General features: G+C 40.5%; 2 protein-coding genes across 3 annotated transcripts; both read left to right on the top strand.

Annotated features, from left to right (window-relative positions):
- Positions 1-6,512: 6,512 nt before the first annotated feature.
- LOC143887841 (receptor-like kinase) lies at positions 6,513-13,539 on the top strand. Of its 2 annotated transcripts, none has more exons than XM_077392055.1 (2): positions 6,513-8,054; positions 8,726-10,079. In XM_077392055.1, the coding sequence occupies exons 1-2, from the start codon at positions 6,626-6,628 to the stop codon at positions 8,929-8,931; spliced, it is 1,635 nt and encodes a 544-aa protein (XP_077248170.1). In that variant the 5' UTR covers positions 6,513-6,625; the 3' UTR covers positions 8,932-10,079. The 2 variants fall into 2 exon arrangements, with proteins under 2 accessions (XP_077248170.1, XP_077248171.1); XM_077392056.1 differs by lacking the exon at positions 8,726-10,079 and adding an exon at positions 13,252-13,539 and having other exon boundaries at positions 6,514-8,054.
- A 3,793-nt stretch (positions 13,540-17,332) lies between these two features.
- Positions 17,333-20,572, top strand: LOC143888728 (uncharacterized). The gene has a single exon (XM_077393149.1). The coding sequence runs from the start codon at positions 17,333-17,335 to the stop codon at positions 20,570-20,572; it is 3,240 nt and encodes a 1,079-aa protein (XP_077249264.1).
- Positions 20,573-26,642: the final 6,070 nt, after the last annotated feature.

Raw genomic sequence — 26,642 nt, 5'->3', positions numbered from 1 at the left:
TTCGGCAAAGTCTACATCCACGGTGGAGACGACGAGAAGATCCACTATAGAAACAGGAGATTATAAGAGAAGATCAGTATCTCTCACCAAAATCACAAAAAACCCTAGTACACCCTTTTCTCCCCTTTTTAGCTCTCAACCCTCTTCTAAGACATGAATACGGAAATAAGCCCTAAAATTAGGTTAAAACAAGCTTATTCTAATCGGGCCGAAATTAGTTAAATAACAGGCCGGGCTGAGCGGATGGGGGCTTTGCATGCCACTTCCGGGTCACTCACAATATCGCGGATCCAAATCGGGTTGAATTCAAGACATCCAATTCAACAAGTAGGTAAAATGTTGGACCCCATTTGATGCTTGGTTTTGAGTTGAGATCATGAGACTGTTAGAGTATATCGATCTGACCGTTGGATCTATATGGTTAGATTAGATTAGGAAGTTTATTGGATGGGATAATAATGATAGATTAGGATACGATTATCTCTTTGGATCTTATCGTTTACAATGCTTATCCTTATATCATCTGTAAGTGCTTATTTAAGCATAGTTTAGTGTTAATGAATTTGATCTAAGAATTAGCAGAAATCTAGCATTCAATATGGTATCAGAGCGGGTCCATCTGACCTAGGCCTGACACTGGTCACAACCCACGCAATTCCGTTCTCCGGCGGACGGTGGATGTAGCCATCCGCCGGACTGCCTGGCCCAAATCTCTTATTCTCAAACCATTAGGCCATCTTCCTTCTCTCCAAAGCCATACCTGAGCTGATGCAAGTGCATCTACGCCGTTCGTAAGCCAAACACATCAAATCAACGATCGAGTTATTTTGGACCGTCAGATCACACAAGTAATGATACGAATTGACGATTGAGATCGAGATTATGCAATATCATATTTTCCGAGGCCAATCAACACAAGATTATTCAAATATCAGATTGCGCTAAAACCAACGGCCCTTATTAACCAAGGACCCCAATTTTAATTAGTTTTATTTAGAAGTTTCTATTGGATGAAAATTCTTTTTTTTTAATTAGTTTTCTTAGGATTTTGGGTTGAACGATATTTACATAGGGTTGATTGTTCAAAGAGTATTAAGCTTTAGGGAATTTTGAGAGTTTATAGGAAAGTTTTAAGATGAGATTAGGAGAGATTTTAGGCTTTTGGTTTCTAGTTTTAGTTGTAGTAGGATCAGGAAATCTACCAATGAAAGCCTATAAATATGGCCATCTATTGTAAACGTTTTAGTGCTTTTTGAATATAGAAAAAGAGTTTCGTTGGGCGGAGAAAGACTTGCTTATCTTTTATTTTGGAAGAAGAAGAACGTAAGTTTTTTGAATGAAAACTTCTGATTTTTCTTTCGTTATTTAACTCTGTTTTATGCAGATTTAAACTTGTTTTTATGCAAGTTTTCATTAGCTATTAAGCAGCCCCATTCAACCAGGGGCGATGGCACATGAAAGGGAAGGGCGACAATTGCCCCCCTTAATTTTTGGGGAAAAAAAAAGAGGAAGTCTAGCGTTTCGGGACTCTATTGGCCAATAGGGAAGGGGGACAATATGAAGCCATTCGGGACTCTATTGGCCATAATGTGCCTTGCTGGCTTTCCCTTCTAAAACTACAATTAATACATCGGCAAAAAAAATCGCCCATCTCCTCTTGATGCTAAAACTGATAGGCTGGCATTGATTTTGAAATAAATCATTCTCCTAAATACCATCAATAGAATCCTAAATAGTCGGCATTTTCCTCACAATCCAAACTGTTGATTTGTTGCGCCCTTGCCCATAAAATCATCTCCATTGGATGATCCTAACTCTTCAATCTATAGATATTTCTAAATGTAATTTATCTACATATTAGAGGGTTAGGATCATCCTATGGAGATAATTTTTTCACCTATGATTCCTAAATCAAAGTGTACTAATAGGACACACGCAGAATCTAATATTTGCACTCCATTTAATTGAAAGGTCTCAGATCCCTTGAGAGACATCTTTCAGAGAGGGAGATTATATGATGGCCAGTCATGTATGAGGGTGCAGCCCAGGCCCACATCAATTGGGTTGATCCAAACCGTTCATTTGTTGGGCCCTAATGTATATAAGATGTGCCCCAAAATATCTTCTCCATTGGATGATCCTAACCCTCCAATTTATGGAGGTTTAAAATTGACGGTACAATATAGAAATTTGCACATAATAGAGGGTGAGGGTTCGGATGAACAATATGGAGAAATTTTTTTGGGATACACCCTATCTACATCTACGTAAGACCCAAAAATTAATGATTTAGATCAGCCAAACGATGCGGGGCGGCCACCATATATAATCTCGTTAGAGAGAGGGGTTTTTTTGTTGACTCAAATAAACCCCAACAAGTTGACACGTGATAACATAGAAGTCTCAAGTAACTATATTTACTCCGTCAATACCTGTCAAGAATAACGCTATAACGAGAAAGGCGCATTAAAGAAGGGAGCAAGGTCGACTATTTTGACCGATTTTTTTGCCGATGTATTGATCGTAGTTAGAGAAGGGCAAACCAGCAAAGCGTATTATGGCCAATAGAATCCGATTACAAAATAAGTTTAAAATTTTAATTTTACCATTTTTATATCCCTTCCTTATAAAAATATCTTCTTCTCTTCCCAAGTGAGGGTTTTTCTCTCCATTCTAAAAAAATATGCCCCCTTTTAGGGATATAAAAGGGATATAACAATGAACATTTGAGGGTTTTTTTTGGAAACTATAATAGTGCTTTCATTTGTTTGGAGAAAAAAAATTACTATAATTTTTGCCCCGTCCCCCTTGTGCAAAATTTCTTGCATCGCCCTGCACCCTATCTACATCTACGTAAGGCCCAAAAATTAATGGTTTGGATCAGCCAAATGATGCGGGGCGGCCACCATATATAATCTCGTTAGAGAGAGGGGTTTTTTTGTTGACTCAAATAAACCCCAACAAGTTGACACGTGATAACATAGAAGTCTCAAGTATATATTTACTCCGTCAATGCCCGTCAAGAATAACACTATAACGAGAAAGGCGCATTAAAGAATGGAGCAAGGCCGACTATTTTGAACGATTTTTTTGCCGATGTATTAATCGTAGTTAGAGAAGGGCAAACCAGCAAAGAGTATTATGGCCAATAGAATCCCGATTACAAAATAAGTTTAAAATTTTAATTTTACCATTTTTATTTCCCTTCCTTATAAAAAATATCTTCTTCTCTTCCCAAGCGAAGGTTTTTCCCTTCATTCTAAAAAAATATGCCCCCCTTTTAGGGATATAAAAGGATATAACAATGAACATTTGAGGGGTTTTTTTGGAAACTATAACAGTGCTTTCATTTGTTTGGAGAAAAAAAATTATTATAATTTTTGCCCCCCTTGTGCAAAATTTCTGGCATCGCCCTGCATTCAACCCTCATCTTTTAGCTGCCCTTAAACTCCAAATCACATCCCAACGGAGAATCCTAAACCCCTTTTAATTCACACCAACAGCAACCTATTGACATGGATGAAGGTTCGCTTACTTACATCTACAATCAAATTTTCATGAAACTACCACCTTTGGCTCCAACAGACCCATACCGATTAATTACCCAAACAATTCTTGATTCTCTTACCCCATAACCAACCTCCCATCTTTGTTAACAGTAAGCTCATATTTATTTAGCAGCCCCTTAAGTTCTTGAATTAACTCAAAACCCTATTAACACTACCTCCTAACAAGCCCAAGAATTATAATCAATTACCTACACCTTTAACCCAAAACCCCATACAAACCTTCCCTCATACCTAAGCTTCCGCATTATCACTTCCACACATTAGTCGTAATAGAGCTTCCGCTATTCGCCCTGCGTCACGACCCTGATAGATGAAGTTCAACAGAGATGAGAAGAAATCCATATCCCCACTCTTCTGCTTGATTCCACCTCCGCTAGTTGTTCTTTTGCTACACTCCGGATCCGCCACCTCTCCGATCAATCTCAGAAAGTCGGTTTTCATGGCATCCTACGGCTGAACCCTAATCACTTCCATGAAGAGACATACTAGTTTTGGCTCAAAACATCTCATTTTATGGTGGGAAATGATATATGCGTCAAGGTGTCTCAATAAACTAGTGCTCCACTTGTTTGTCGTGTAGTATTTAAAGGGATTTTATAGGATATTATAGTTCTCAGAAAGCTCTTTAAACCTTTTAAATACTACAGGACAAACAAGTGGAGCGCACGATATCATTTCCCATTATGGTTGAAGGTGAAAAGAATAAAAAAATAAGGAAGTGATGTATCCGCCCCTTTTGATCACCAAGAACACCTTCTGTCAGTGTCTGTGGCAATCAAGGGCATTGAATTCTTCTTACATAAGTACAACAGCCTTTCTTTAGTCATTGATACACTGACAGTCGGTGTTCCTGTTGATCAAAAGGGGCGGATGTATCATTTCCCAAAAAATAGAAGGAGTTTTAGAAGCTAGGGATGAAATCAAAGGTATGGGAGAATGACTCATGGCATGGGTTGGGAGAATGCGTTTTGCCTGTCAATCTTTCTTTATCTGCATTTGTACGTCCACCCGCATTAGAGCAAGGAGGTTGAAAACAGCACCCCTCTTTTTTATCTTTACACCCTGTCTTTGGCATGTCTTTCCCGTTTTTCAAAATTTCCAGTGTATCTAGGGTTGCTGCTCATTGTTCCTTTTTGCCAATACCCAAATACTCATGCCCCAAATCTGATAACTGCACTCCCTTGCATTCCAATTTTTCATGTTCTTTTTTCTTTTTGCATTTTAGATTCATCCTCTAATTTGATCCTCACAACCCATTTTGTCTTTAATAAAATTCTCACCCCAAGGTTGATATCTGCACTCCTTCATTTCAATTTCTTGGATTTAATTCTCTTGTGCTCACTCTATTGCCATTGATGTACTCCCAAAATATATATTTGCAGTCCGAACCCAAAAAAAGAAAATTTCCGTTGTTGCGCTTCATTATCCTACGGTTATTGATCAATGCCATCACCATCTCTAGCAAAAAATTGTCGCTTCTCTTCACCTTTTCTTTTTTTTCCCTCTATTTTCTTCTTTTGTATATTTCAATTGAGGTACCTTTGAGATGCGTGCCTGAAATTGAAGCTCTACTCAGTTAAGAGGCCTCGGTTACTTGAGGTTCGTGTCTGAGAGAGCCAAATTTCATGATGATTGGCACCAAAAGCTGACCAATGATTTGCCCATTGAGGCTTGGTCCATTATGACCCATTTCTTTAAAGATCAGTATCTAAAACCGATCCATCCTTGAAGATCGATATCCAAAATCGATCCATAAAAACTTGTCCGTCGAGGCTAGAGTTCCATCAAGCGTTCATCTTCCAAGTGACATCATCTTCCGGCAATTGGCATCAGTCATCTGGCTACAGACAGAAGTCATCGTCTTCATCAACATCGGCAGCATCTTCAACACATAGATCATCAAGATTCTACAGTGTGGTAATTATTTTTGGGATTTTCTATTATCATTATTTAGTGATATTTTTATTGTAATCAAACATATGTAGATTTTTGAATCCACATATGTTTGAGGGGGCATGTTAGATTATATCAATCTGACCGTTGCATCTATATGGTTAGATTAAATTAGGAAGTTTGTTGGATGGGCTACTAATAACGATAGATTAGGATAGGATTATCTCTTTGGATCTTATCGTTCACAATGCTTATCCTTATCTCATCTCTAAGTGCTTATTTAAGCACAGTTTACTGTTATTGAAATTGATTTGAGAATCAGCAGAAATCTAGAATTCAATAGACCCACTCTATCAAAAAATTATCACCGAGTGTAATGGGCATTTTTGCAAGGGCTCCCTTCAGTTTAGTTAACGCTTTTTAATGTCAATTCACATTCAAGGGGTGCGATTTCATTTGTAAACTGTGAAACGAGGAGGCTACTTTTGCAAATAAAGTAAAGTAGAAGACTTCTTTTTTGCAAAATCCCCTTTTAAGAATTAATCCAAAAATAGGGATATTTTGGTCATTTTACTGACAATTAAGCCCTCTTTCTTGTCTTTTTGGTGACGTGTCACGACATTAGAAAACCGTGTTTAACTTCATGACGCTGACGAAGTCAACATTAACATCTGTAAACAGCTACTGCTACCTTGAACGCTTCACCAGTAGTCGGTTCTCTGATTAAAATTGTGACAGGTCTCGATCACATTACAACCTTTCGATTGTTTTGCTTTTAATTTTAAGATTGGATCACCACCGTACATGTTGCTAATGGTCTTACTTATTACCTCGTAGTCCATCTGGTGGGCCCTATACATCTGATACGATCAAAAGAAAGCACATTACTTAGACAATCCTAGTCGTTCGTTTCATATACTTTTTTTTTACTAATGAACGATTCAGATTGTTTAATTGGGTCCACTCATCAATCCCCCAAACAAAGTGTACGGTGGAGATCAAGGAAAAGTCGCGGGGCCCACCAAAATAATTCTCTCTTTCCCTTCCATGTTCCTCTCTGTGCGTTCCACCTCTCAAACGCGTAATTCCAACCCTCAAAAACACCCAAAACTCGTTGCAGAGATAAATTAATGAATCTCTAAATCTCTCTTCCAAATCTCTCCATGGCAAATTTTCACAAAAACCCATCAAAACTTTTCCTCTCCTTTTCCTTCATTTTCCTCCTCTTTTCCACCCTTTTCAATTCCTCCTCAGCCTTCTTTCCCTCCGATAACTATCTCCTCGATTGCGGATCAACCGTTGATTCCACCGTTGACAACCGAGTTTTCATCTCCGATTCAAATTCCGATTCCGATTCCGATTCTGTCCGTCTCTCTGCAACCAGAAAGATCTCTCTGAAAGACGAAAACCCATCTCCAAATTCTCCATCTCTTTACCAAACAGCGAGACTTTTCACAAAACCCTCATCCTATGGTTTTCAAATCAAGAGCAAAGGGACCCATTTGGTAAGGCTTCACTTTTCCCCATTTTCATCTCAAGAATACAATCTCAGCTCTGCTTTTTTCCATGTTTCTGCAAATGGGTTTTTGCTATTGCGTGAATTTAGGGTTTCAACCAATGCCCATGTCATAAAGGAGTATATAATTAGGGTTGATGAAGAGAATTTGGTAATCTCGTTTGTACCATTCTGCAAATCATCTTTTGCTTTTGTTAATGCTATAGAGGTTATTACTGCTCCTGAAGAACTTATTTCTGATGTTGCTAAGCTTGTTACTCCTTTAGAAATCGAGAATTATAATGGTTTGTCTAAACAAGCTTTAGAGACTATTTATAGGATCAATATAGGAGGTCCTAAAGTCACCCCTTTTAATGATACTTTATGGAGAACTTGGATTCCAGATGAGAATTTTTTAAAAGTAAGTTCATTTTCTAAGGCTGTTTCGTTTAGCGGACGAATTAAGTACCAAATTGGTGGAGCAACCCGCGAAGTTGCTCCTGATAATGTCTACAATACCGGTCGAGTAATGAATGGGACAGATTTTCCTATAACATGGGTTTTTCCTGTGAGTTTGGGTTATAAGTACCTTGTTAGGTTACATTTCTGTGACATCATCAGCTTAGCGGTTAATGAGCTGTATTTCAATGTGTTCATTAATGGGTATTTGGCGTATAAAGATCTTGATCTGTCTGATATGACGACCCAAATGCTGGCTTCCCCTTATTATGTAGACTTTGTTGTTGCACCTGAGAGCCCGGGGGTTGTTAGGGTAGCTATCGGTCCTTCGAGTATGAGTAGCCCTTCGAGAGCTAATGCTATATTGAATGGGTTGGAGATCATGAGGATGAACAATTCCATGGGGAGTCTCGACGGAGAATTCTCGGTGAATATGGTTTCGGGGAGACGGTCTAGTGGAACCGTTGGTGTTTTCTTGTGTTCGGTTCTTGGCGGATTTGCTTTTATGAGCTTGGTGGTGACTGCGTTTATGCTGCTTTTGAGGAGGAGTTCTATTTTGAAGAATCCGATGGCATGGTCACCTTTGCCGATGGATTTTGTGGACGATAATTCAAGACACGGGAAACCACCAACATCAGGTAAGTTGGGATATTATTAAAAGGTTTTCTTGTATAATATAATTTGGGTCTTTGTAGCATGAAGAGTAGAGATACCTCCACTGTATGGCTTGTTGGAGTTGTCTTCTAAATGAATGGCTAACTGTTTTAAGCTCTGTAAGTGCTATATGTGTGATTTAAAAGCAGTCATTGTTGTATGTATACTGGATGAACCAAGTTTGATTAAAGATAACTGTCTCTCCTTGGGTTGCAGTTTATTTATTGAGTTCTCTCCTCTGAGGCAGGGTCTTATGAATTAGGAGCTCTGCCTATTGAATTTTGGCTTGCTGTGCCATGCATCTCCAATGTCAGATTATAAATAATGTTATTGTAGTATTGCACTTCAGAGCTATAATTTTTTTTTAATGGTATCAGAGCTGTAAAATTCTACTTCTAATTTAAGTAATTTATTTCACATTCTTTAATTATATTAAGATTCATTAAGGTTTTGGAGCCTGCATCTAACATATGTCATTTACTTTGCTTTCATATTGTGGAAACACATTTTTCAAAGAATTCCTTTAGAAGGCATCGATTTGAAATAACACATTAAGTTACCTAGGGGTGCCAATCATCCCTTAATTTTAATTTAGTTAAATGTGTCTAATTTTGCTAAGTAAGAATTCTTAACTGCTTTTTTAATCTCTGAAAAGACAGCATTCTTATACACAACCATTTGAAAGGACTGGAAATAGATGGCCTGCTTACAAATATGATGGGAGCTGTTTATTACAAGAACATCCTGAAAGACTGCTTCCTTAGCTTGACTTGGCCACCTGATGAGCCCCACTTGAAAGTTAAAACTAACATGATTGAAACTGACTCGAGCAAGTCAACAACTTGGCGAAGTGAAAACTAGAACCAAACTGACTTGTGTCCATGAAAAATGCGGAGTGTGCAATGGTTTATGGAACACTGGGACAATTCTCCATTTCTTTTGATCTTTTATATTATCATATGGTTCCCCATAGTCTCTCTTGTTTTCCATTCAAGGGCATCTAAGGGTGCCTTTTCGGGATTGGACGATGTTCCTTTTTGGGTGGACAGCATTCATTGACAAGATCCAGACAGTAGACCATCTGCGGAACCACAATATGCTGATAGTCGATCATTGCGCCTTGTGTGTGGATGCAGGCGAATAGGTAGACCATATGTTTATCCACTGCAGACTGGCTAGGTATGGGGCAGAGTTCTTTGCAGGTTCGGTCTTGATTGGGTCTTCCCACAAAAGCTGTATTAATGGAAAGGAATTCTCAGGGATTTAGGGGCCTTCGTAAGTCAGCCCAGTTCGTCTATTTGAAAGTGGTAGTAATAACAATATCGTGGGTTAAAATCTTACCAAGCTTCAGGTTTGTTTCAGCTTTCGATCTATGGCATGGATGGCTAGGGATATTCTGTGGTAGTGAGCTAATTCAGACTCCATCCTCTCAATGGCAACCGCCAGCCCAAGGTAAATTAAACCTCATCTTTGATGGTTCCAGCCTAGGTAACCCCGGGCCAGCAGGAGTAGGAGGGGTTTTGAGAGATGATGAGGAAAGAGTAAAGTAGACTTTCTCAGGCCCGATTGGAATCACCAATTCCAACAAGGCTGAGGTCAGAGCAGTCCTTCAGGGGTTGAGGGTAGTAGACAGATCTATCATGGATTGTTTGATCACACAGGAGGACTCCCTTAATGTCATTGGGTGGATGGCGCTGCTATCTGTTTTAGCCACGTGAATAAGGTCTGCTAATTACAAGGCGGATAGATGAGTGAGGTCAGGACTCCGGAGTGGAGAGGGGTGCCCTTGAACTTTTTGACTTTCTCCCTCCTTGAGGATTCCTTCATCATTTCTCATGTCTCTGTCTCTAAGGTTCTCCCCGTTTCTCCTTTCTTTAATAAAACTCTTTATCATTCAAAAAAAATTATGAATTCTGTAATATATGGATTCTGGTAACCATTAATGAGAGATTTGGTGCCTGAAAGCCTAAACCTTTAGGTTTTTATGAATTAAGGTTTTTATGAAGTAATTTAATCTGTATAACACATTCTTGAGTTGTTAACTAGGGGTTGTTTAAGACTTTAACCATCACATTATTTGCCTATGATTTTATCTCCAAATCGTCTTCCATTCATTTAAATGCTTTGGTAAGTCGAGCCTCACCCCATTATTAATTGTCGATAGTCAAGCCTAAGTATCTCATTTTGCAACCATGTTCCTTAGTAATTGTTGAAGAACTATGCCAGGAAGACACAGTCACACCTAAAAAATTAAAATAAATAAAATTTAAAAACATGAAGACACAGTCGAGTCACCATTTTTTCTGTTTATGCGGTATACTCTGCACTTTATGCTAAGCCAGGCCTCATCTAATTATTAATTTTCAATGAATCAAGTATCTCATTTTAGGAATCACGTTCCTTGCTAATTTTCAAAAAGCTATGCTAGGAAGACACGTACATTTAGCCCTCTGCAAAGCAGGGGTAAGGCTGCGTACATCTAGCCCTCCCCAGACCCCGCAATGGCGGGAGCCTCATGCACCGTGCCTCCCCTTTTTTTAGGAAGACACAGCCACACTTACGAAGAATATATATATATATATATATATATATATATATATATATATATATATATATATAGAGGAAAGTGTTTCTAGTCCGGCCGACTAGAGATCATTCTCTAGTCCGCCACCCAAAAACACATGGGTCCCACATATTTTGGTGATGCAAAGCATTCATTTGATGAGCCTTGACATAGAGACGGTGTCCACAAGAAATTAGCTTCATAGGATCATCCCAACCCTATGATTTGTGGATCTTAAAATGGACGGCTATAAACCGCCACAAATCTGTCCATTTTTTAACTCTACAAATCAAAGGGTTAAGAAGATCCTATGAAGCTGAATTTTTGTGGACATCCTATCTATGATGAGGCCTACCAAATGAATGCTTTAGATCACCACAAAATATGTGGGACCCATGTGTTTTTGGGTGGCGGACTAGAGAATGATCTCTAGTCTGCCGGACTAGAAACACTTTCCTCATATATATATATATATATATATATATATATATATATATATATATAGAGAGAGAGAGAGAGAGAGAGAGAGAGAGAGAGAATAGTGTTCCTCCGCAGCTGCTCAAATAGCTTATCTGAGCAGCTACTTCAAAAACTCATGTGGCTCACATTTTTGGGGTGATCCAAAGCATTCATTTGAAAGGCCCTTCCATGGATAGGGTGTGTACCAAAAATCAGCCCTATAGGATTATCTTAACCCAATCAAAGGTGGAGGGGAAAATGGACAGACATTGATTCTGGCCATTTTTTCCCTCCACAAATGGCAGGGTTAGGATGATCCTAAAGGGCTCATTTTTGGTACACACCCTATTCATGGAAGGGCCTTCCAAATGAATGCTTTGGATCACCCCAAAAATGTGGGGCCACATGAGTTTTTGAAGCAGTTGCTCAAATAAGCTATCTGAGCAGCTGCGCAGGTACACTTTTCTCATATATATATATATATATATATATATGAGAAAACGGTTCCTACACATATGTGTAGAGAGTTCTCTACACACTAGCTTAAAATACAGTGGGGGCCCACATTGTTTGGGTGATCCAAGCCATCCATTTTAAAGGCCCTCACATAGATAGGGTGTCTACAAAAAATCAGATCCATAGGATCATCCCAACCCTACGATTTGTGGAGGTAAAATGGATGTCTTTAAACCTTCAAAAATTAGTCCATTTTTTGCCTCCACAATTCGAATGGTTAGGATGATCCTATGGATCTGATTTTTTATGGACACCCTATCTATGTGAGGGCCTTAAAAATGAATGGTTTGGATCACCCAAATAATGTGGCCTCCACTGTATTTTAAGCTAGTGTGTAGAGAACTTATCTACACATATGTGTAGGAACCGTTTTCTCTCTCTCTCTCTCTCTCTCTCTCTATATATATATATATATATATATATATATATATAAAGAAAAAAACACTCAAGTGACCATTTTTTTCTGGCAATACAGTATATTTGACACTTTATGCTGATCATCTCTGTTGTTCTTGTGGCTGGCCATTAGTGTCTCATTGCCCTGATTCCACCATGGTTGGATGATCCACAGCCATTGATGAACATTGTGATAAGACAGAAACTTCTTTTAAAATTCTAGAATCAAGTTTCATTCAAAAAAAAAAAACTAGAATCAAGTATTTTTTTTCCTTATCAAGGAAATGTTTGGGGAGGGGTAGGGTCATCAGTCATCTGATCACAGTGGGACTTAGGCAGTGAGCCGAACTAGTGCTGGGCCACAGACACTGGGCAAACTGTGTCACCTAAAAACAACATTCACAAGAATGTTCTAGTTTGGGTAACCCGGGGCCTACAGGCATTGGAGGTCTTCTTAGAGATGAGATGGGATCCACTAAATGGGCCTTCTTGGGGCCTCTTGGTTTTAAGGACTCAAATGAGGTGGAAGTCGGAGCGGTTTTATAGGGCATTAGACTGGTGGTGTGAAGAGACTTGGACAACCTTATAGTGGAGGAGACTCCCTCAATGTCATCAGGTGGTTGGGCGAGAGATCTCCTCACCCTTGGAGATTTTCAAAGCTTATTGATGAGATCCTCAATCAAGTACATGGTCGTTTAGTCCAATTCCAGCATGTCAAGAGATCGGCTAACGGAGAGGCGGATAGGGTAGCTAGGTCGGGTGTGACTAGATCTGTATTTTAGAGATCTTTGATTTTCTACCCCCATGAGGACTGCATTTTTGTTTTAGATCTCTCCCTTTTCTTCTCTTGTAATCTTTGCTGCCTAATAAAATCTGATTTCCAATAAAAAGGAGGGATGTCTCTGTTTGCTTATTCTTGTTCTTCTAAAGGTTCTTGCTTTTATCATGCAATCTTTAGTGTGCGTTTCAATTTTCATCCAAATTACAAATTGGGTACAATTTGTGTCTTTCCTAATGCAATTTTAAATTCTTTAAAGTTTGTTAGCCATATTAGATATCTGTATAAAATATTAGCTGTATTACTAGCATTAGTTATCTGATGCTAGAGGAACCATTGGCTGTTTTGTTTCACCTTCGATCGTTGATGTTCATACTGAATATAGATTTCAAGTTCTTTGTTATTGAGTCTAGTGATAATTTGGTGATCATTTATATCATATGAAGTTCAGTTTTTGATTGTGATGTAGCCGCAAGGGGCCGCAAGGCTTCCCATATTCTGAGCTCAAAAAGACTAGAAACGGAGGGGAAAAGCAGGGTCTAAATCAAGCTTTCTAGTGCCATCACCAGCCGAGTCACATATCATATTTATGCTGGTTAAAGGACCCGTGTTTAGCTTCTAGTCAAAAGAAGTAAGCTGTTTCTCTTCAATAAGGTCTGTAACAAATTTTCATGGGTTTTGGAGATAATTAGAAATGATATCCATCTTTGATGATTTTACAATAATAATAGTCTGTGAAAATAGTATAGTTATCGTCTCTCTCTCTCTCTCTCTCTCTCTCTCTCTCGTTAGCTCCTTCTCTTCTCCGGCGTGTTCTTTCTCTAGCGAAATCTAGTTGGGGCTTCGTGTTAAGATTAATCCGAGGAAGAATCAGTGGATAGATCTATGAATGCCATGGGAGCTGGTGGCCACGGTGATCTTCTTCTCTGGCGATTGAGGGGTGGCTGGTAAACGCTTCAGAGAGATTCGGAGTTGGGTGGAATTGAAGTGGGAGTACTTCTCAGGCTAGCCGTAGTAGCTTGGTCACCTTCTCTAGTTCTCTCCATTTCAGCCTCGAACTCCTTCCCTCTCCGATCCTGTTACTGATGTTTCTAATGTAGAGGTTTCTACGTTGTACACGTAGGGCTCATCGTATTCCTCATCTGTTTCTTCTGCTTCTTCTACTTCCGTATCTTCCGTTTCGGTGTCATTTTCCATTTCTGTGTCATCGTGGGTTTCGGAATCGGAGTCTGGTGGATTAATCATGTCTAGTGACCTGCACATTTCTCTGAAAGGAGGAGGTTTTAGTGAGGCATGTCCTCTATGAGTGGAGCCAATAGAGTCCCTCTGGAGGCCTCAATCGGTGTAAGTGGAGCAGTGGGTGTTCGACCTCGATGGGCTAGTGGGGCAAACTTGACTCCTCTAGGGGATCGGAGGAGTTTTGCAGAAGGAGGAAACTCTGTAGCTTCAGGAGCCAATATGTTACCGCTTGGCCCTGTATCTGATACTGGGATGGGAAATAGGTTCCAAAAAGATGAGGGGGCAGATTGGTTTCCAGTGAAAAGCAAATCTGGGAGAAGAGTTGAAAGTGTTTCCAAAAGAAGAAAGGATGGGGCTCTGGGAGATTGGAGGTGTTGTAAATGTGCTTTCAGAAACTTCAGAAAGAGGGTCAGATGCTGGAAATGTAACAAGTTTTGGTCGAATTTGGATTTCAATTTCCCAGTGCAATCAGAAGTGATGGGGAGAAGGGTGCCTGTTTCTATTCCAATAGAGGTTGATGTAGGGAGAGCTAGAGTGGAGAAATTCCTTCTTGCTACTTCGGAAGGTATAGCATTCAGTATCGAAGTGGTTCCTTTGAAGTCTATTAGCAATGCAGATCTAGGCTTATGGGGGAAGATGAGGGAGGGATGGGACGGTGATTTGGAGGCGATGGAGGCCTGGCTTTCTCGAAATAGTAGTTTTGGGGTAGAGGTAGTGGTTTTTAAAATTGCAACGCTGGAAATTCAAATCTCCACTTCCTCGGGCATTAACAGATTTCAATTAATTAGGGATTGGAACCTTGCAGTTAATTCTCCTCTTGAGGAACTTTTGTTGTGGGATGCAAAATTTCCTAAGCCTGGGAAACCATTCTGGTGGAAGATAGAAGGAGTTCCGCCTGAAGCTTGGTGCGCAGACAACTTTCGTCGAATAGGGGGGGAAATAAGTAAGGTGATGGAGGTTGACTCGTCTTGCTTCGCGGGGAATGGTTATGAGGCGGGGCGAATGCTGATTTTGTCCGAAGGCATTCCTGGTAAAGAGCTCTCCATTCAAAGTTCTATTGATGGGGCTCTCAGGTGGATTCTAGCTTCAAGAGAAAGAGATGAAGAAGAAGAGAATGCTATAAAAGTCTCTGCAATTTCTGCGGCTGAAAGATTGGCTAGGAATGACGAGAGGTGGGTCTCCTTTAAATCTGATATTGAAGGGGTTTATGAAGCAGGTGAAAATCCTTTTAATATGGATAAGGAAGTATTCAATGCCAGTCAAGAAGAATCTCCCTCGACAGTTGAGCCGGAGATCGCCGATAGGGAGGAAGGGGAGGTGGATCCGGCGGTCATTTCGAATCAAGACTACCGTGCGCTGCATGGGGCGCAGGTTAGTGGTGCTACAGCTGGCGGAAGTTTTGAAATTCAAAAATCCGGATCCCCAAAAGTCTACAGATGGAGGAGTATGTGTGGTCCTGTCAGTGTCGTCTCATCAGGGGAGGGGTCCACTTCTCTGGTAAACAGCTTTTATGATATTATCTCTGCCTTATCCCCAACGACTAGTCGGGATGCATCTCGAGGCTCGGTTTTTGAGGTGTCATTAGTGGGCCCTCTAGATATTCCTGGAAGAAAAGATATTTCATCAGTAGGCCCTCTAGATAATTCATCTGTGGGCCTTAAAAGTCCAGAGGAGCCTAGGGCCTCTTTTTCTCCAGTCGTTTTTTATGGGCCTTGCGCATGGTCTCATCCGGAGTATGGAAGTGGGCCTAATTTTCTCTCTCCTTTTACCTTAGAAAAAGGTTCGAGCCCTTCCCAGGCTTTTATTCTCGATAGAATCCGGGATCGAACCTATGGATCTCCAGCAGAACATTTGCAGCTAGCCGTCTGTGGGGAGGATTTTTCATATGGTTCTCCTTCTTCTTCCTTGAAGGGATCCATGGCTTAGAGGTGTTTTCATGAATTAATTCTAGCGGGTGGTTTTCGAACCAGATTGAACTTCGAGATAGAAGAGGCGCTTGAGGGGGAAGGACCGAGGGGGAGTAGTCTGGTGGAGAATCGATGCGAGCTCCGGGTTTCAAATTTTATTCTTCCTGTTGGCAGTACATTCCTTCTTTGTTTTTTGGGTTACAAAAAGGTGTTGATTGATTACAGTGGTCTTGGAGGGCTGGTGAATTGTTTCTCTGGCTGCGCTAGGGAGCTTCCTCTTCGATTCCTCGTAAGGGTATCGACCGGAAGATTCTCTCATCTCTCTTCTATGAGGTGGTGTAGCAAGGCGGTGTCCTTTTTACTACCTTTCGTTTCAGAGCTTTCTCCTGTTTTGTCTGAGAACGTTCTTGGGTCTGGCTCTCATAAGGATGTTGTTGATCTGATGGTTGATCACACTTTGCAAATTAGCAATAATCTGGGTTTAGTTTTTACGGGTCCTGAAGAGGAATACAGATCTAGTATCAAGGAGGCTGAGCTGAGGGAGGTTGGGGGTGTTACAAGTTCAAATACCCATTCTGAAGCAAATTTGAAAAGGAAGGAAAGAGAGCTGGTAAGATTAAAATCTAATATCAATTATGATTCAGGGTCGCTCAGTAAATGCCTTAACTCAAAGAAAAAAGGGAGAGCCCTCGGTGTGAGGGCGGGGAAGATTACCGCTGTTTAAGGTTTTTAATGAAGATCTTATCTTGGAATATTAATGGTTTGGGTTTCCAGGAGAAAAGAATCCAAATTAAAGAATCAGTTAAAATTTGGAGACCTGAAGTTGTGTGCCTTCAGGAAACCAAGTTGGCGCACATTAGCAGAATAGACATGAGAATAATGAGGTTCAAAAATGAGTGGGACTTTGCTTTCTTAGCTTCTAAAGGAGCTTCGGGGGGCATTCTGGTGGCTTGGGACAAGGTTAAATGGGTCATTAAGGATGTATGGTGTGGAGTTTTTTCTCTCTCTGTAGCTCTCCGAAAGACGAATGACAATTCTGATTGGTTATTCTCTGGAGTCTACAGTCCTACATTATCAGCTGACAAGAGTCTTTTTTGGGAGGAATTGGCAAAGATGAGAAATCTCTGCTCTTACCCATGGTGCATCGGGGGAGATTTCAATGAAATTTTAGAAATAGGGGATCGGTTACGGGTATGAGAGATTTTTCTGACTTCATTGCGATCAATGAGTTGGTGGATCTGCCGTTGGGCTGTTCATCTTTCACTTGGGCCAGAGGATCGATCAGGAGCAGGCTCGATAGATTCTTACTTTCGGGAGAATGGTTGGCAATAATTCCGGAGGTCTATCAGAAAGCTCTAGCCCATTCAGTTTCTGATCATTTGCCCTATTCTCTTAGATCCTAAAATGGAGTCGTGGGGTCCGGCTCCTTTTAGATTTGAGTTAGCATGGTTGGAAGATTCCCTTATGGAGGCACGATTAGTAAGATGGTGGTCTGATTGTGTCTTTGAAGGTCCAGCTGATGTAATCATTGGCAAAAAATTAAGATTCCTTAAGTCAAAATTGAAAGAGTGGGCTAAGGAGAAGAAAGAGCTTGACCACGGCAGGAAGCGGATCCTGGAGGATAGAATGCTGGAGCTAAATGCCCTAGAAAAGTGTGGTCTGGCGTCGGAAGAAGACTATGAGGAACGAGGAAGGTTAAGCCAAGAACATAAAAGGCTGCTGCTGCTCGAAGAAATTTCTTGGCGTCAAAAATCCCAAGTCAAGTGGTTGTTTGAGGGCGACAAAAACACAGCCTACTTCCATGCCATGGCTAGCGCCCACAGGAGAAGAAACAGAATTAAATCTTTAGTGGTGGAGGGGGTTTGTGTATCGGACAAGGAGAAGATTATTGTAGAAATTATTGATTTTTACAGGTCTTTGTACTCAGCTGATGGGATGCTTCGTCCAATTCCTCAAGAGAATCCGTTTGATAGTTTAAGCTTGGAGGAATCTGCTAGGCTGGAAATTCCTTTCTCTGAGGAGGAAATTAGGAAAGCATTGTTCTCTTTAGCGGAAGACAAAGCTCCTGGTCCAGATGGGTTCTGTTTGGCCTTTTTTCAACTATGTTGGGAAGCTGTTAAATCTGACTTACTAAAATTTTTCCATGAATTTTTTGAGGGAGTAGTTCTCGACAAAGGGACAGGTGCTACTTTTATTTCCCTAATTCCAAAGATCGAAGGGGCGTCAAAAGTTTCGGATTTTCGTCCGATTAGCTTGATGGGTAGCCTGTACAAAGTTCTTGCAAAGGTTTTGGCGGATCGCCTCAAAGTGGTTTTACCATCAATTATTTCGGACTGTCAAAGCGCTTTCATAAGTAACAGACAAATTCTTGATTGCTCTTTGATTGCTAATGAAGATATCGATTATTACAGAAGGAATGGGGAAGGAGGGATTCTATGCAAGCTTGATATGGAGAAGGCCTATGACAGGGTGGACTGGGAAGCTTTAGATTATCTGCTGGATCGAATGGGCTTTGGTGGCCGATGGAGATGGTGGATCAGAAATTGTTTAGCGTCCGCTTGGTTCTCTGTTCTGATAAACTGCTCTGCTAAAGGTTTTTTCAAATCAACTAGAGGTTTGAGGCAGGGGGACCCATTGTCTCCTTTTCTTTTCGTGATTGTAGCAGAATCCCTTTGCAGATTGATGAAAAAAGAAAGTGAGCTGGGTCTCTTTGAAGGGTTTTTAATAGGCAACAATAGGGTTGAAGTATCGATTCTTCAATTTGCGGACGATACTCTCCTGTTTTGCCCTCCGGTTGTCTCCCAGATTCTAAATCTTAAAGCAATCTTAAGGTGTTATGAGATGGTCTCGGGCCAAAGATCTAATTTTGCGAAATCCAGGATGTATGCGATCAACGTTCCCGAGTGTGACGCTTCCTCCTTTGCAGGTATCCTGGGTTGTGCCTTCGATTTTCTACCAGCCTCTTATCTTGGCCTTCCGCTAGGAGTGGGAAGACCAAACAAAAATTTATGGATCCCCATTATTCACAGAATTGAGCGGAGATTGGACACCTGGAAGCGTAACTTGGTATCCAAAGGTGGTATGCTGGTTCTCATAAAGGCAGTTTTATCAAATATTCCAATATATTTTCTTTCTCTTTTTAAATGTCCTGTGAGTGTAGCTCAGAGAATTGAGCAAATCCAGAGAATATTTTTGTGGGGAGGATCGAGTTCTTCAAAAGGGATTCTGTTGGTTAAATGGAGTGCGGTTTGTCTCCCTATAAAAATTGGAGGATTGGGTCTTAGGAGGGTTCAAGGTTTTAACAAGGCTCTATTGGGAAAGTGGCTTTGGAGGTTTGGCGAAGAACAGTCTTCTTTGTGGGTTAGAGTTATTGGAAGTAGGTATGGTTTCACGAAAGGAAACTGGTGTTCTGCTGAAAATTATAAATTCAAAGGTGTTTCGGTGTGGAGGGATATTTTGAAGGTGGAGGTTCTTTTTACAAAAGGCATTCGTTTCAAGGTCTATGTGGGGGATAGGATTCGTTTTTGGCTGGATCCTTGGTGCTCGACTGTGCCTCTCAATGAGCTTTTTCCAGAGTTATTTATGGTGTCGTCTCAGAAAGGGGCTTGGGTAAAGGACTGCTTCGAAAGAGTGAATGCGAAAGTGGTTTGGACTCCGAAGTTTAGAAGAGTCTTTTTTGATAGAGAATTAAATTATCTTCAAGGATTCCTGTCTCTAATAGAAGCTTACTACATTAAGAAATCGGGAGCAGATAGTCGAGTATGGATTTGGAGCCCTTCTGGCTTATTTTCAGTTAAAACTTTTTACCATCACATGATTTTTAGTATAGCGGAGCCTCTGTCTTCCTCAATATGGAAGTTCTTTTGTCCGCCGAGAGTTGCTTTCTTTGGGTGGTCAGTTTGCAGTGGTCGTATTCAGACAATGGATTTTTTGAGGAAGCATGGAATGTGGTTGGTGGATCGCTGTCCTCTCTGCTTATCTGATGGCGAAACAATAGATCACCTTTTCATCCATTGCAAGGTAGCTAGAGACATTTGGGGTCTCATTTTCTCTCGCTTTGGGGTCTGTTGGGTCCCATCCAAAACTATGGTTGACTTCATTAGGAGTTGGGAGTGGAATCCTTGGAGAAAGAAAGGCAGGATTCTCTGGAAAATGTGCCTTGTGGCTACGTGGTGGTTCTTGTGGAAAGAGAGGAATGCGCGAGTTTTTGAAGGAGAGGCTAGGTCTACCTATTGGATTTATGTAAAGTTGATAGCTGCTGTTGTATCTTGGGCTAGGAGCCTCCCTTTGTTTCATTTTGTTTCAGCCTTTGACCTTTGGGAAGGATGGGCAATCATCTGTAAGGAAGGGGTCAGCAAAGTGAAAATCATCCAATCTTGGCATCCTCCTTCAGATGGGCTAATGAAGCTTAACTTCAATGGTTCGTCTCTTGGTAACCCTGGAGAAGCAGGAATTGGGGGTTTATGTAGAAATGACAAGGGGGAAGTTCTTTGGGCTTACTCGGGACCTATCGGAGTAGCAGACTCAAATGAAGCAGAGGTCAGAGCTGTTCATAGCGGGATCAAGTATTTGGATAGATCGGCTTTTGACAAAATCATAGTGGAAGGGGATTCCCTAAATGTAATTCGTTGGCTTTTCGGGTAAGGCGATCCCTCCTTGGAGAGTTTTGCCTTTTTTCGAGGAGATTGAGGACCTGGTTCAGGGTTCTTCTATTGTGTTTGATCATGTAAGGAGAACAGCCAATGCTGAAGCAGATTCTCTAGTTATGGGAGGTGTTTTTAGGGCAGATTTAGAGTATTTTGATTATCTTCCTTCTTGACTTCTTGTATTTTTTTTCTCTTCAGGACCATCTCAGTTCTGTTTTTATATAAATCTGCCTTTATTGAAAAAAAAATAAAAAATAGTATAGTTATATTCAATTTGATTTCTTTTCTTTCTTAGGCGTCAAGTCATTTTAGTACACTTTAGTCGCTGATAGTCGGGATCTGGATATGAATAGTAAAGAATGAAAGGAATGCAATGTGTAAAACTCATTACGTTGGAGAGGGGAGGGGGGTCGAAATGAGTGTCGACAGCTGTGGACACACGTGTTGGAAAGCAATAAATTCAGAGTGTCGACTGAATTTGGGAGAGCTTCAATTTAGAGTGATTTTGGAGACTGAAGTTGGAGACGAAGGATGTATTGGTTGTGGACATCATCCCTACCATTTTTTAACAAACAATGGATGGGTTTGGCTAAGGACGAAGTCTACGATTGTATGTTGCGGTTGTTTTTTGGAGACAAATCAGAAGTGGAGGTAGGCATCCTAGACTTCCATGGAGATTTGCGCGCGGATTAATGTTTGGACTTTTTATTGGTTGGAGAAGGTTTTTTTGATACAAAAACCTAAGCAACCAAAAGAGGATGAAGTTTGTGGTGAACCAATTCATGAGATATACATTTTCAAGCTGAGGGGTCTACATCGAAGGATATCTCCATATGGATTGCATGAATTTAAGTTTCTAAAAATATCACATTATCCTAATGGATTAAATCAAATTATTTAAAATGAATTGGCTCTCAAAGGTCTCCAATGCATATACACTTGGATTTCAAGGTCTAAGAGATCATCAGTTGGGTGGTAGTGAGGATGTTCTTTCCTAGTGGCAGTTGATCAAGGAATGTAATTTTGGTGAACTTAAAGCTGGTTGTGTAAAACTAGTCCCGCCCTTTGAACATAAGTTGAACCCCAACCTGTGGGAGGAAATGTTGGACAAGGGACTATTATGCCTATGAACAGTTCAGTGCATCTCAGAATGTTTGCATTGTCATCGGCTGGGCGTAGAGCATTCGAATGTCCCCAGAATCAACAAGTCATCAAAAATCAAATTGGCGGAGGATGAAGGAGGCTAGAACGAAATATGGAGCAGTAGTATGAATAAAAAATGTAGAAAAACACAAATCAATCCCCGAAAAAAGAAACATTTGGAAATGTAGATGAAGATCACTATGGAGATCGAAATGGTGGTACTTTGGCACTTCAAAGAATTATGAGACTATATCAGAGCCTATTGAAAGAAACTGATTAGGGGTTGTGTCATACCAATATTCAAACTACATGTACATTGGGAAGTAATGTTGCACTCTTCAGTAGATGGAAGAAATAATGGAATATAGTATCGTTGTCCTCGTAAAGAAGTTGTAACTGAAAGGGGCGTGTGTGTATATATATATATAGTTTAGACAAAGGGGGGAAGTGCTGGTGAATCTTAGGCATTCATTTGTTTTTTCCTTTGGCTAGTGATTTAAAGACAAAGTATGGTGTGAAATAGCTTCTCTGGTTTCTTGCCATTCTCATCATTGCCACCCATGGTTCTTTAATCAGGTTATGGCACGTAAGTCAGCGGCAAGCAACTGTTCATTTGTTATGCGTTGGTATATCTTTGCAATCTCATGAAATAACCTTCTGGACCAAAATCTTCTGAAGAGGAGCTGAAGATTCTTAGGCCATGTTTGGCAACCCTGATAATTTTTCCCCCCTGGAATATTAGTTTACTAAGTGGTAAGAGACGGGTGAGGAGGGTGTGAGGGTCTTGAGAGGGCATGAGTGAAGAGAGGGTGAGAAGTGGGTAAAAAATTGGGGGAAAATAATTTATATTTTGAGTAGAGTTTTTTTCCATTGTTTTTTAGCATTTTTTCACTCAATAGTCCCTAACTCCCTCTCAATTCTCTACCTCTCCCTCCCTCCCTCGCCATTGGATAAACTGATATTATATGGGAAAACAATTGATGGTTGCCAAATTGACGACTTGCTCGATATACTGCTTAGGTATTTTCTATAGTCGGTAGCGAGCGTTGTAGGAAATAAATTACAATCAAGTACACAGTATTTGTACTTGATGATATATTACGTAGTGTATATGGTCCCAAAATATTGTCTAAGATCAGTTTAGGAGAGAATCCGGGGAGGGGAAAATGTGAGCAGGTCCTTTACTCCTTCTCATGGCTTGGCCATCGGATGGCTGTTAAGCGATGATGAGACGATTAGCCTTGCACCTGTCTAATCCAAAAGAAATGGAAGAAGCAGAAGAGTGAATTGGGTGCACCCCTTACATACCTCAGGCACTGTTTGGTTGCCCAATATCCTGGCAAATCCTGGGATTTTGGGTGTCATGTCATCAAAATGCCTTGTTTTGGTTGGCATTTGAAAGTAGAAATACCAGGCATTTTTCAGGGATGTCGGGGGGCTGTTGGCTGAGGTGACAACCCTGCCTCATCCCCAAAAACCTCTTCAAATTTGGAGGAAGAAAGTCAGAATTTAATGGGCATTTGCTCGTCCTTAGTCTCCAAACCTGGAAAGTCTCTATTCCAACAGTGATGTGGGTTACAGATACCTCTAGGGGCTGTTTGTATACGCTGATTTTAGAATCTTGGAGTTCCTCAAAATTGTAGTTGGGAGACGAGAGACAGAGACCTGCTGTTGTTTTCTGATTTGTCGCTTTTCTTTACGTCAACAAGACAGTAGGGGATCTTCCCATGTTTCCAGGTTTTAGAAATCTCAGGATGGGGGAGAGATTTCTAAAACCTGGATTTCTTACTTAAAATCCAAGATTCTAAAGAGAAGTGAAATGATCTCTCTCTCTCTCTCTCTCTCTTCCCAACTACAATTTTGAGGAAATCAAAGATTCTAAAATCCGTGTATCCAAACAGCCCCCTAGTGTTTTGAAGGTTGGTGAGCATGGAAGTCTTGTCGTTTTCAACAGGACAGATGGTGTTGTTTGGCCAACGAACAAAACGAAGGCTATCAATCCAGTTGTCCAGAAATCTTGATCTTAGAGGAAGGAGTCGGTGACCAACTTTCTTTGTTTTTTTTTTTGGGAAAGAGACTGAAAATTTCTTATGGCAGAGTTTTGATTATCGAACCGATACGTTGTTACCGGGTATGAAACTAGGGTTGCATTTGAAACTAGGCTTGGTGGGTGTACAGAAAACGCCATTAAATTGCACATAAAACTATAGGATGGCCTTTATAAATGGTGGTTGGTCAAGTAGAAGTCCTCTCCTCTATTGGCCCATGGCCTTTTGGCAGATTAATCCTGTTATAATCTATGAAGGGAAGTCCTCTCCTTTATTGGGAACTTTATCTTGGCCGTAGTTGACCTTGATGAGCACAGCCTATTTCTTGGGCTCATAGTTCAGATTATAAAGGAGCTGCTTTAGTGGTTTCTCTAAAGCTTGCCTTTCCATGTACTCACGTGCCAGTTCATAGTTCCATGCCTTGGTGGTTTATCCTTTCTCCTCACTCGTAACCACTCAAGTCTCTCCCTCTCGCACTCTCCCTACCCCTCTCTCAATACTTGGTAAGGCAATATTCCATGAAAAAAAATTCATGGTTGCTAAACATGGCATGACTTTCTCTTAGGCCTTGTTTGGGTTGCAAGAAAAATATTTCTTGCAAAATTTTGTTTTTTGTTTCCACTATTTAGAGTGAAAATGATTTTTGTTTCGACAATTTCGAGGGAAATGGTATGGCTGTGGCTTATTAATGTGGATATCCCTCTAAATAAAACTTGAACTGTCGTGGTTCAAGTTGTTTTTTGTTAATGTGTAATCAAACAAAGAAAAACAGGAAATTCTGGAAAAAAAAAAAAAAAAATTCTCCCAACTTTTCAATCAAATTCTAGCCCATTCAGGCTTATATGTTAAGAAATTTTTAACAATGCTAAGACCCTCTTTGTTTCGGATTTTGAGAATTGATTGTGAGCTCAAAATTGCATTTAATTTTGAGTCCAATAATCAGTTTTGGACTTATAATCAATTCTCAAAATCTAAACAAAGGCCCTGTTAGTTTTGGATTTTGAGACCTGATCGTGAGTACAAAAATGGATCCAGAATTAAACGTGACAGAATATGAAATCTAAAGCACACAACATGCGTGTCCTATTATACATCATGTAAAGAAAATATAACAAGAACCAATAAAATTTGGAACTGTCCTGCGCATTCACTCTGATTGCAACTTGATCGATTGGTTAGGATTCACTATCAGGTATCGATTGTGAAAGAAAAACTCTTGGGACATGTGAATTGAGATAAAAAAATGCAAGGGTCCAAAGTTGCGCTTCTCAGATTTTGCCTCCAAAGAGCTATGGAAGTATCGAAGTTTGGTATTTCTCTAAGATTTAGAGCTAAGTATTAAAGAATTGTGACGTCTAAAGCATATCGAAAACCCTGTTTGCTGACTGTTGAAGAAGATGCAATTGCAAAAGGAAGGAGGCTAAGCTGTGCCACTTCACCACTCTCCTTGAGAATTGTATTTGTCCCCTACGGTGCAACTGGAATCTGCGGACCGACCTCTAAGATAAAACAGCCAGTAGCAAGCTTTAGTAGATGTACACTCACTTACTGGTCCTCTTCGAATCACTTTGAAACTCTGTTGAGAAGAAATTTTTTTCGTGTATGTTTGTATATTCTGGGCATAGGCATTCTTCCCTCTTCATAGAGAAGAACACACCCCTTGGAGAAGAAGAAACATTTGTTTTGAAAATAGTCATATGAATGGTAATTAAAATAAGATACGCATACGCGCCCTTTGAGGGGCCCAAGCTTTTCTCTTCACACCACCTTTTGTAAGGAGGCAAAAGTTACTTTCACTTTTTAATGTGAGACTAAACTTTTTCTAATGGATTTCAAACACTCTCACAACACATTTGGGTCTTGGGTTCAAGTTTCAATGCGACACTGAAATGCAACAAGTTTAAAAGCAAGAGTGAGATTCTTATTTTGAATCTTCCCTCCAAATTTTTAACCAAAAATTCCAGCAATCCATCACAAAATTCAAAGGGCGCTGATATTTCCCCTCACCCCTTGTAGGCAACTGCCCCACCGCCCCCCCCCCCCCCCGACGGCTGGCTAACGTTAAATGTTAGGATTTAACTATATGTCACTCTCTCTCTCTCTCTCTCTCTCTCTCTCTCTCTCTCTCTCTCTCTCTCTCTCTCTCTCTCCACACACACACAACAGGAACAATTGGCGGGCCCAACAGAAACCGTTGGTGGAATGGTGGGCCCATCTTTGAACAACGTAGGCCCCGCCCATACCACACCATAGGATAATCCAAACTGTCTATTTGATGGGCCATAAACGTAAATAGGTTGCGTCCCAAAATAATATTTCCATAGGCTGATCCTAGCCATCCGATCTAAATAGAAACTACATCTTATGCAACCTCTATGGATTGTAGGGTTGTGATCCTATGGAAATGATTTTTGGGGCACAACCTATTTACATTGTGGCCCATCAAATGAATGGTTTGGATCATTCTATGGAGTTGGTCGTAAAGTAACATTAAGGCCCGTCCACAACATAGGACGATCCAAGCCATCCATGGTTTGGATAATCCTATGGAGTTGGTCGTATAGTAACATTAAGGCCCAATCGTAGGCCCCACGGATATTTTTTCAAATTGAAGCGTACCGTCCACAACATAGGATGATCCAAGCCGTCCATGGTTTGGATCATCCTATGGTGTGGTTCGTACAGTAACATTAAGGCCCAATTTAGGCCCCACCCATATTTTTGAAAATGAACTGTACCGTCCAGACCATAGGATGATCCGAGCCGTCCATTTGATGGGCCATAATGTATATGCGTTGTGCCCCCAAAAGGGTTGGCCCATCAAATGAATGGTTTGGATCATCCTGTGGTCGTACAGTAACATTAAGGCCCGTCCAC

The sequence above is a fragment of the Tasmannia lanceolata genome, unplaced genomic scaffold, assembly GCF_043159265.1.
Source record: "Tasmannia lanceolata isolate RefF3 unplaced genomic scaffold, GAP_Taslan_0.1 ptg000012l, whole genome shotgun sequence".
In the NCBI taxonomy this organism is placed as follows: domain Eukaryota; kingdom Viridiplantae; phylum Streptophyta; class Magnoliopsida; order Canellales; family Winteraceae; genus Tasmannia; species Tasmannia lanceolata.
The sequence above is the reverse complement of the archived record's forward strand: the minus strand, read 5'-3'. Positions and strand labels throughout refer to the sequence as shown.

Coding starts and splice junctions, on each gene's coding strand:
- LOC143887841 (XM_077392055.1), top strand. CDS start 6,626: ATGGCAAATTTTCACAAAAACCCATCAAAACTTTTCCTCTCCTTTTCC. Junction 8,055..8,725: donor CGGGAAACCACCAACATCAG/GTAAGTTGGGAT, acceptor ATCTCTGAAAAG/ACAGCATTCTTATACACAAC.
- LOC143888728 (XM_077393149.1), top strand. CDS start 17,333: ATGGAGTCGTGGGGTCCGGCTCCTTTTAGATTTGAGTTAGCATGGTTG.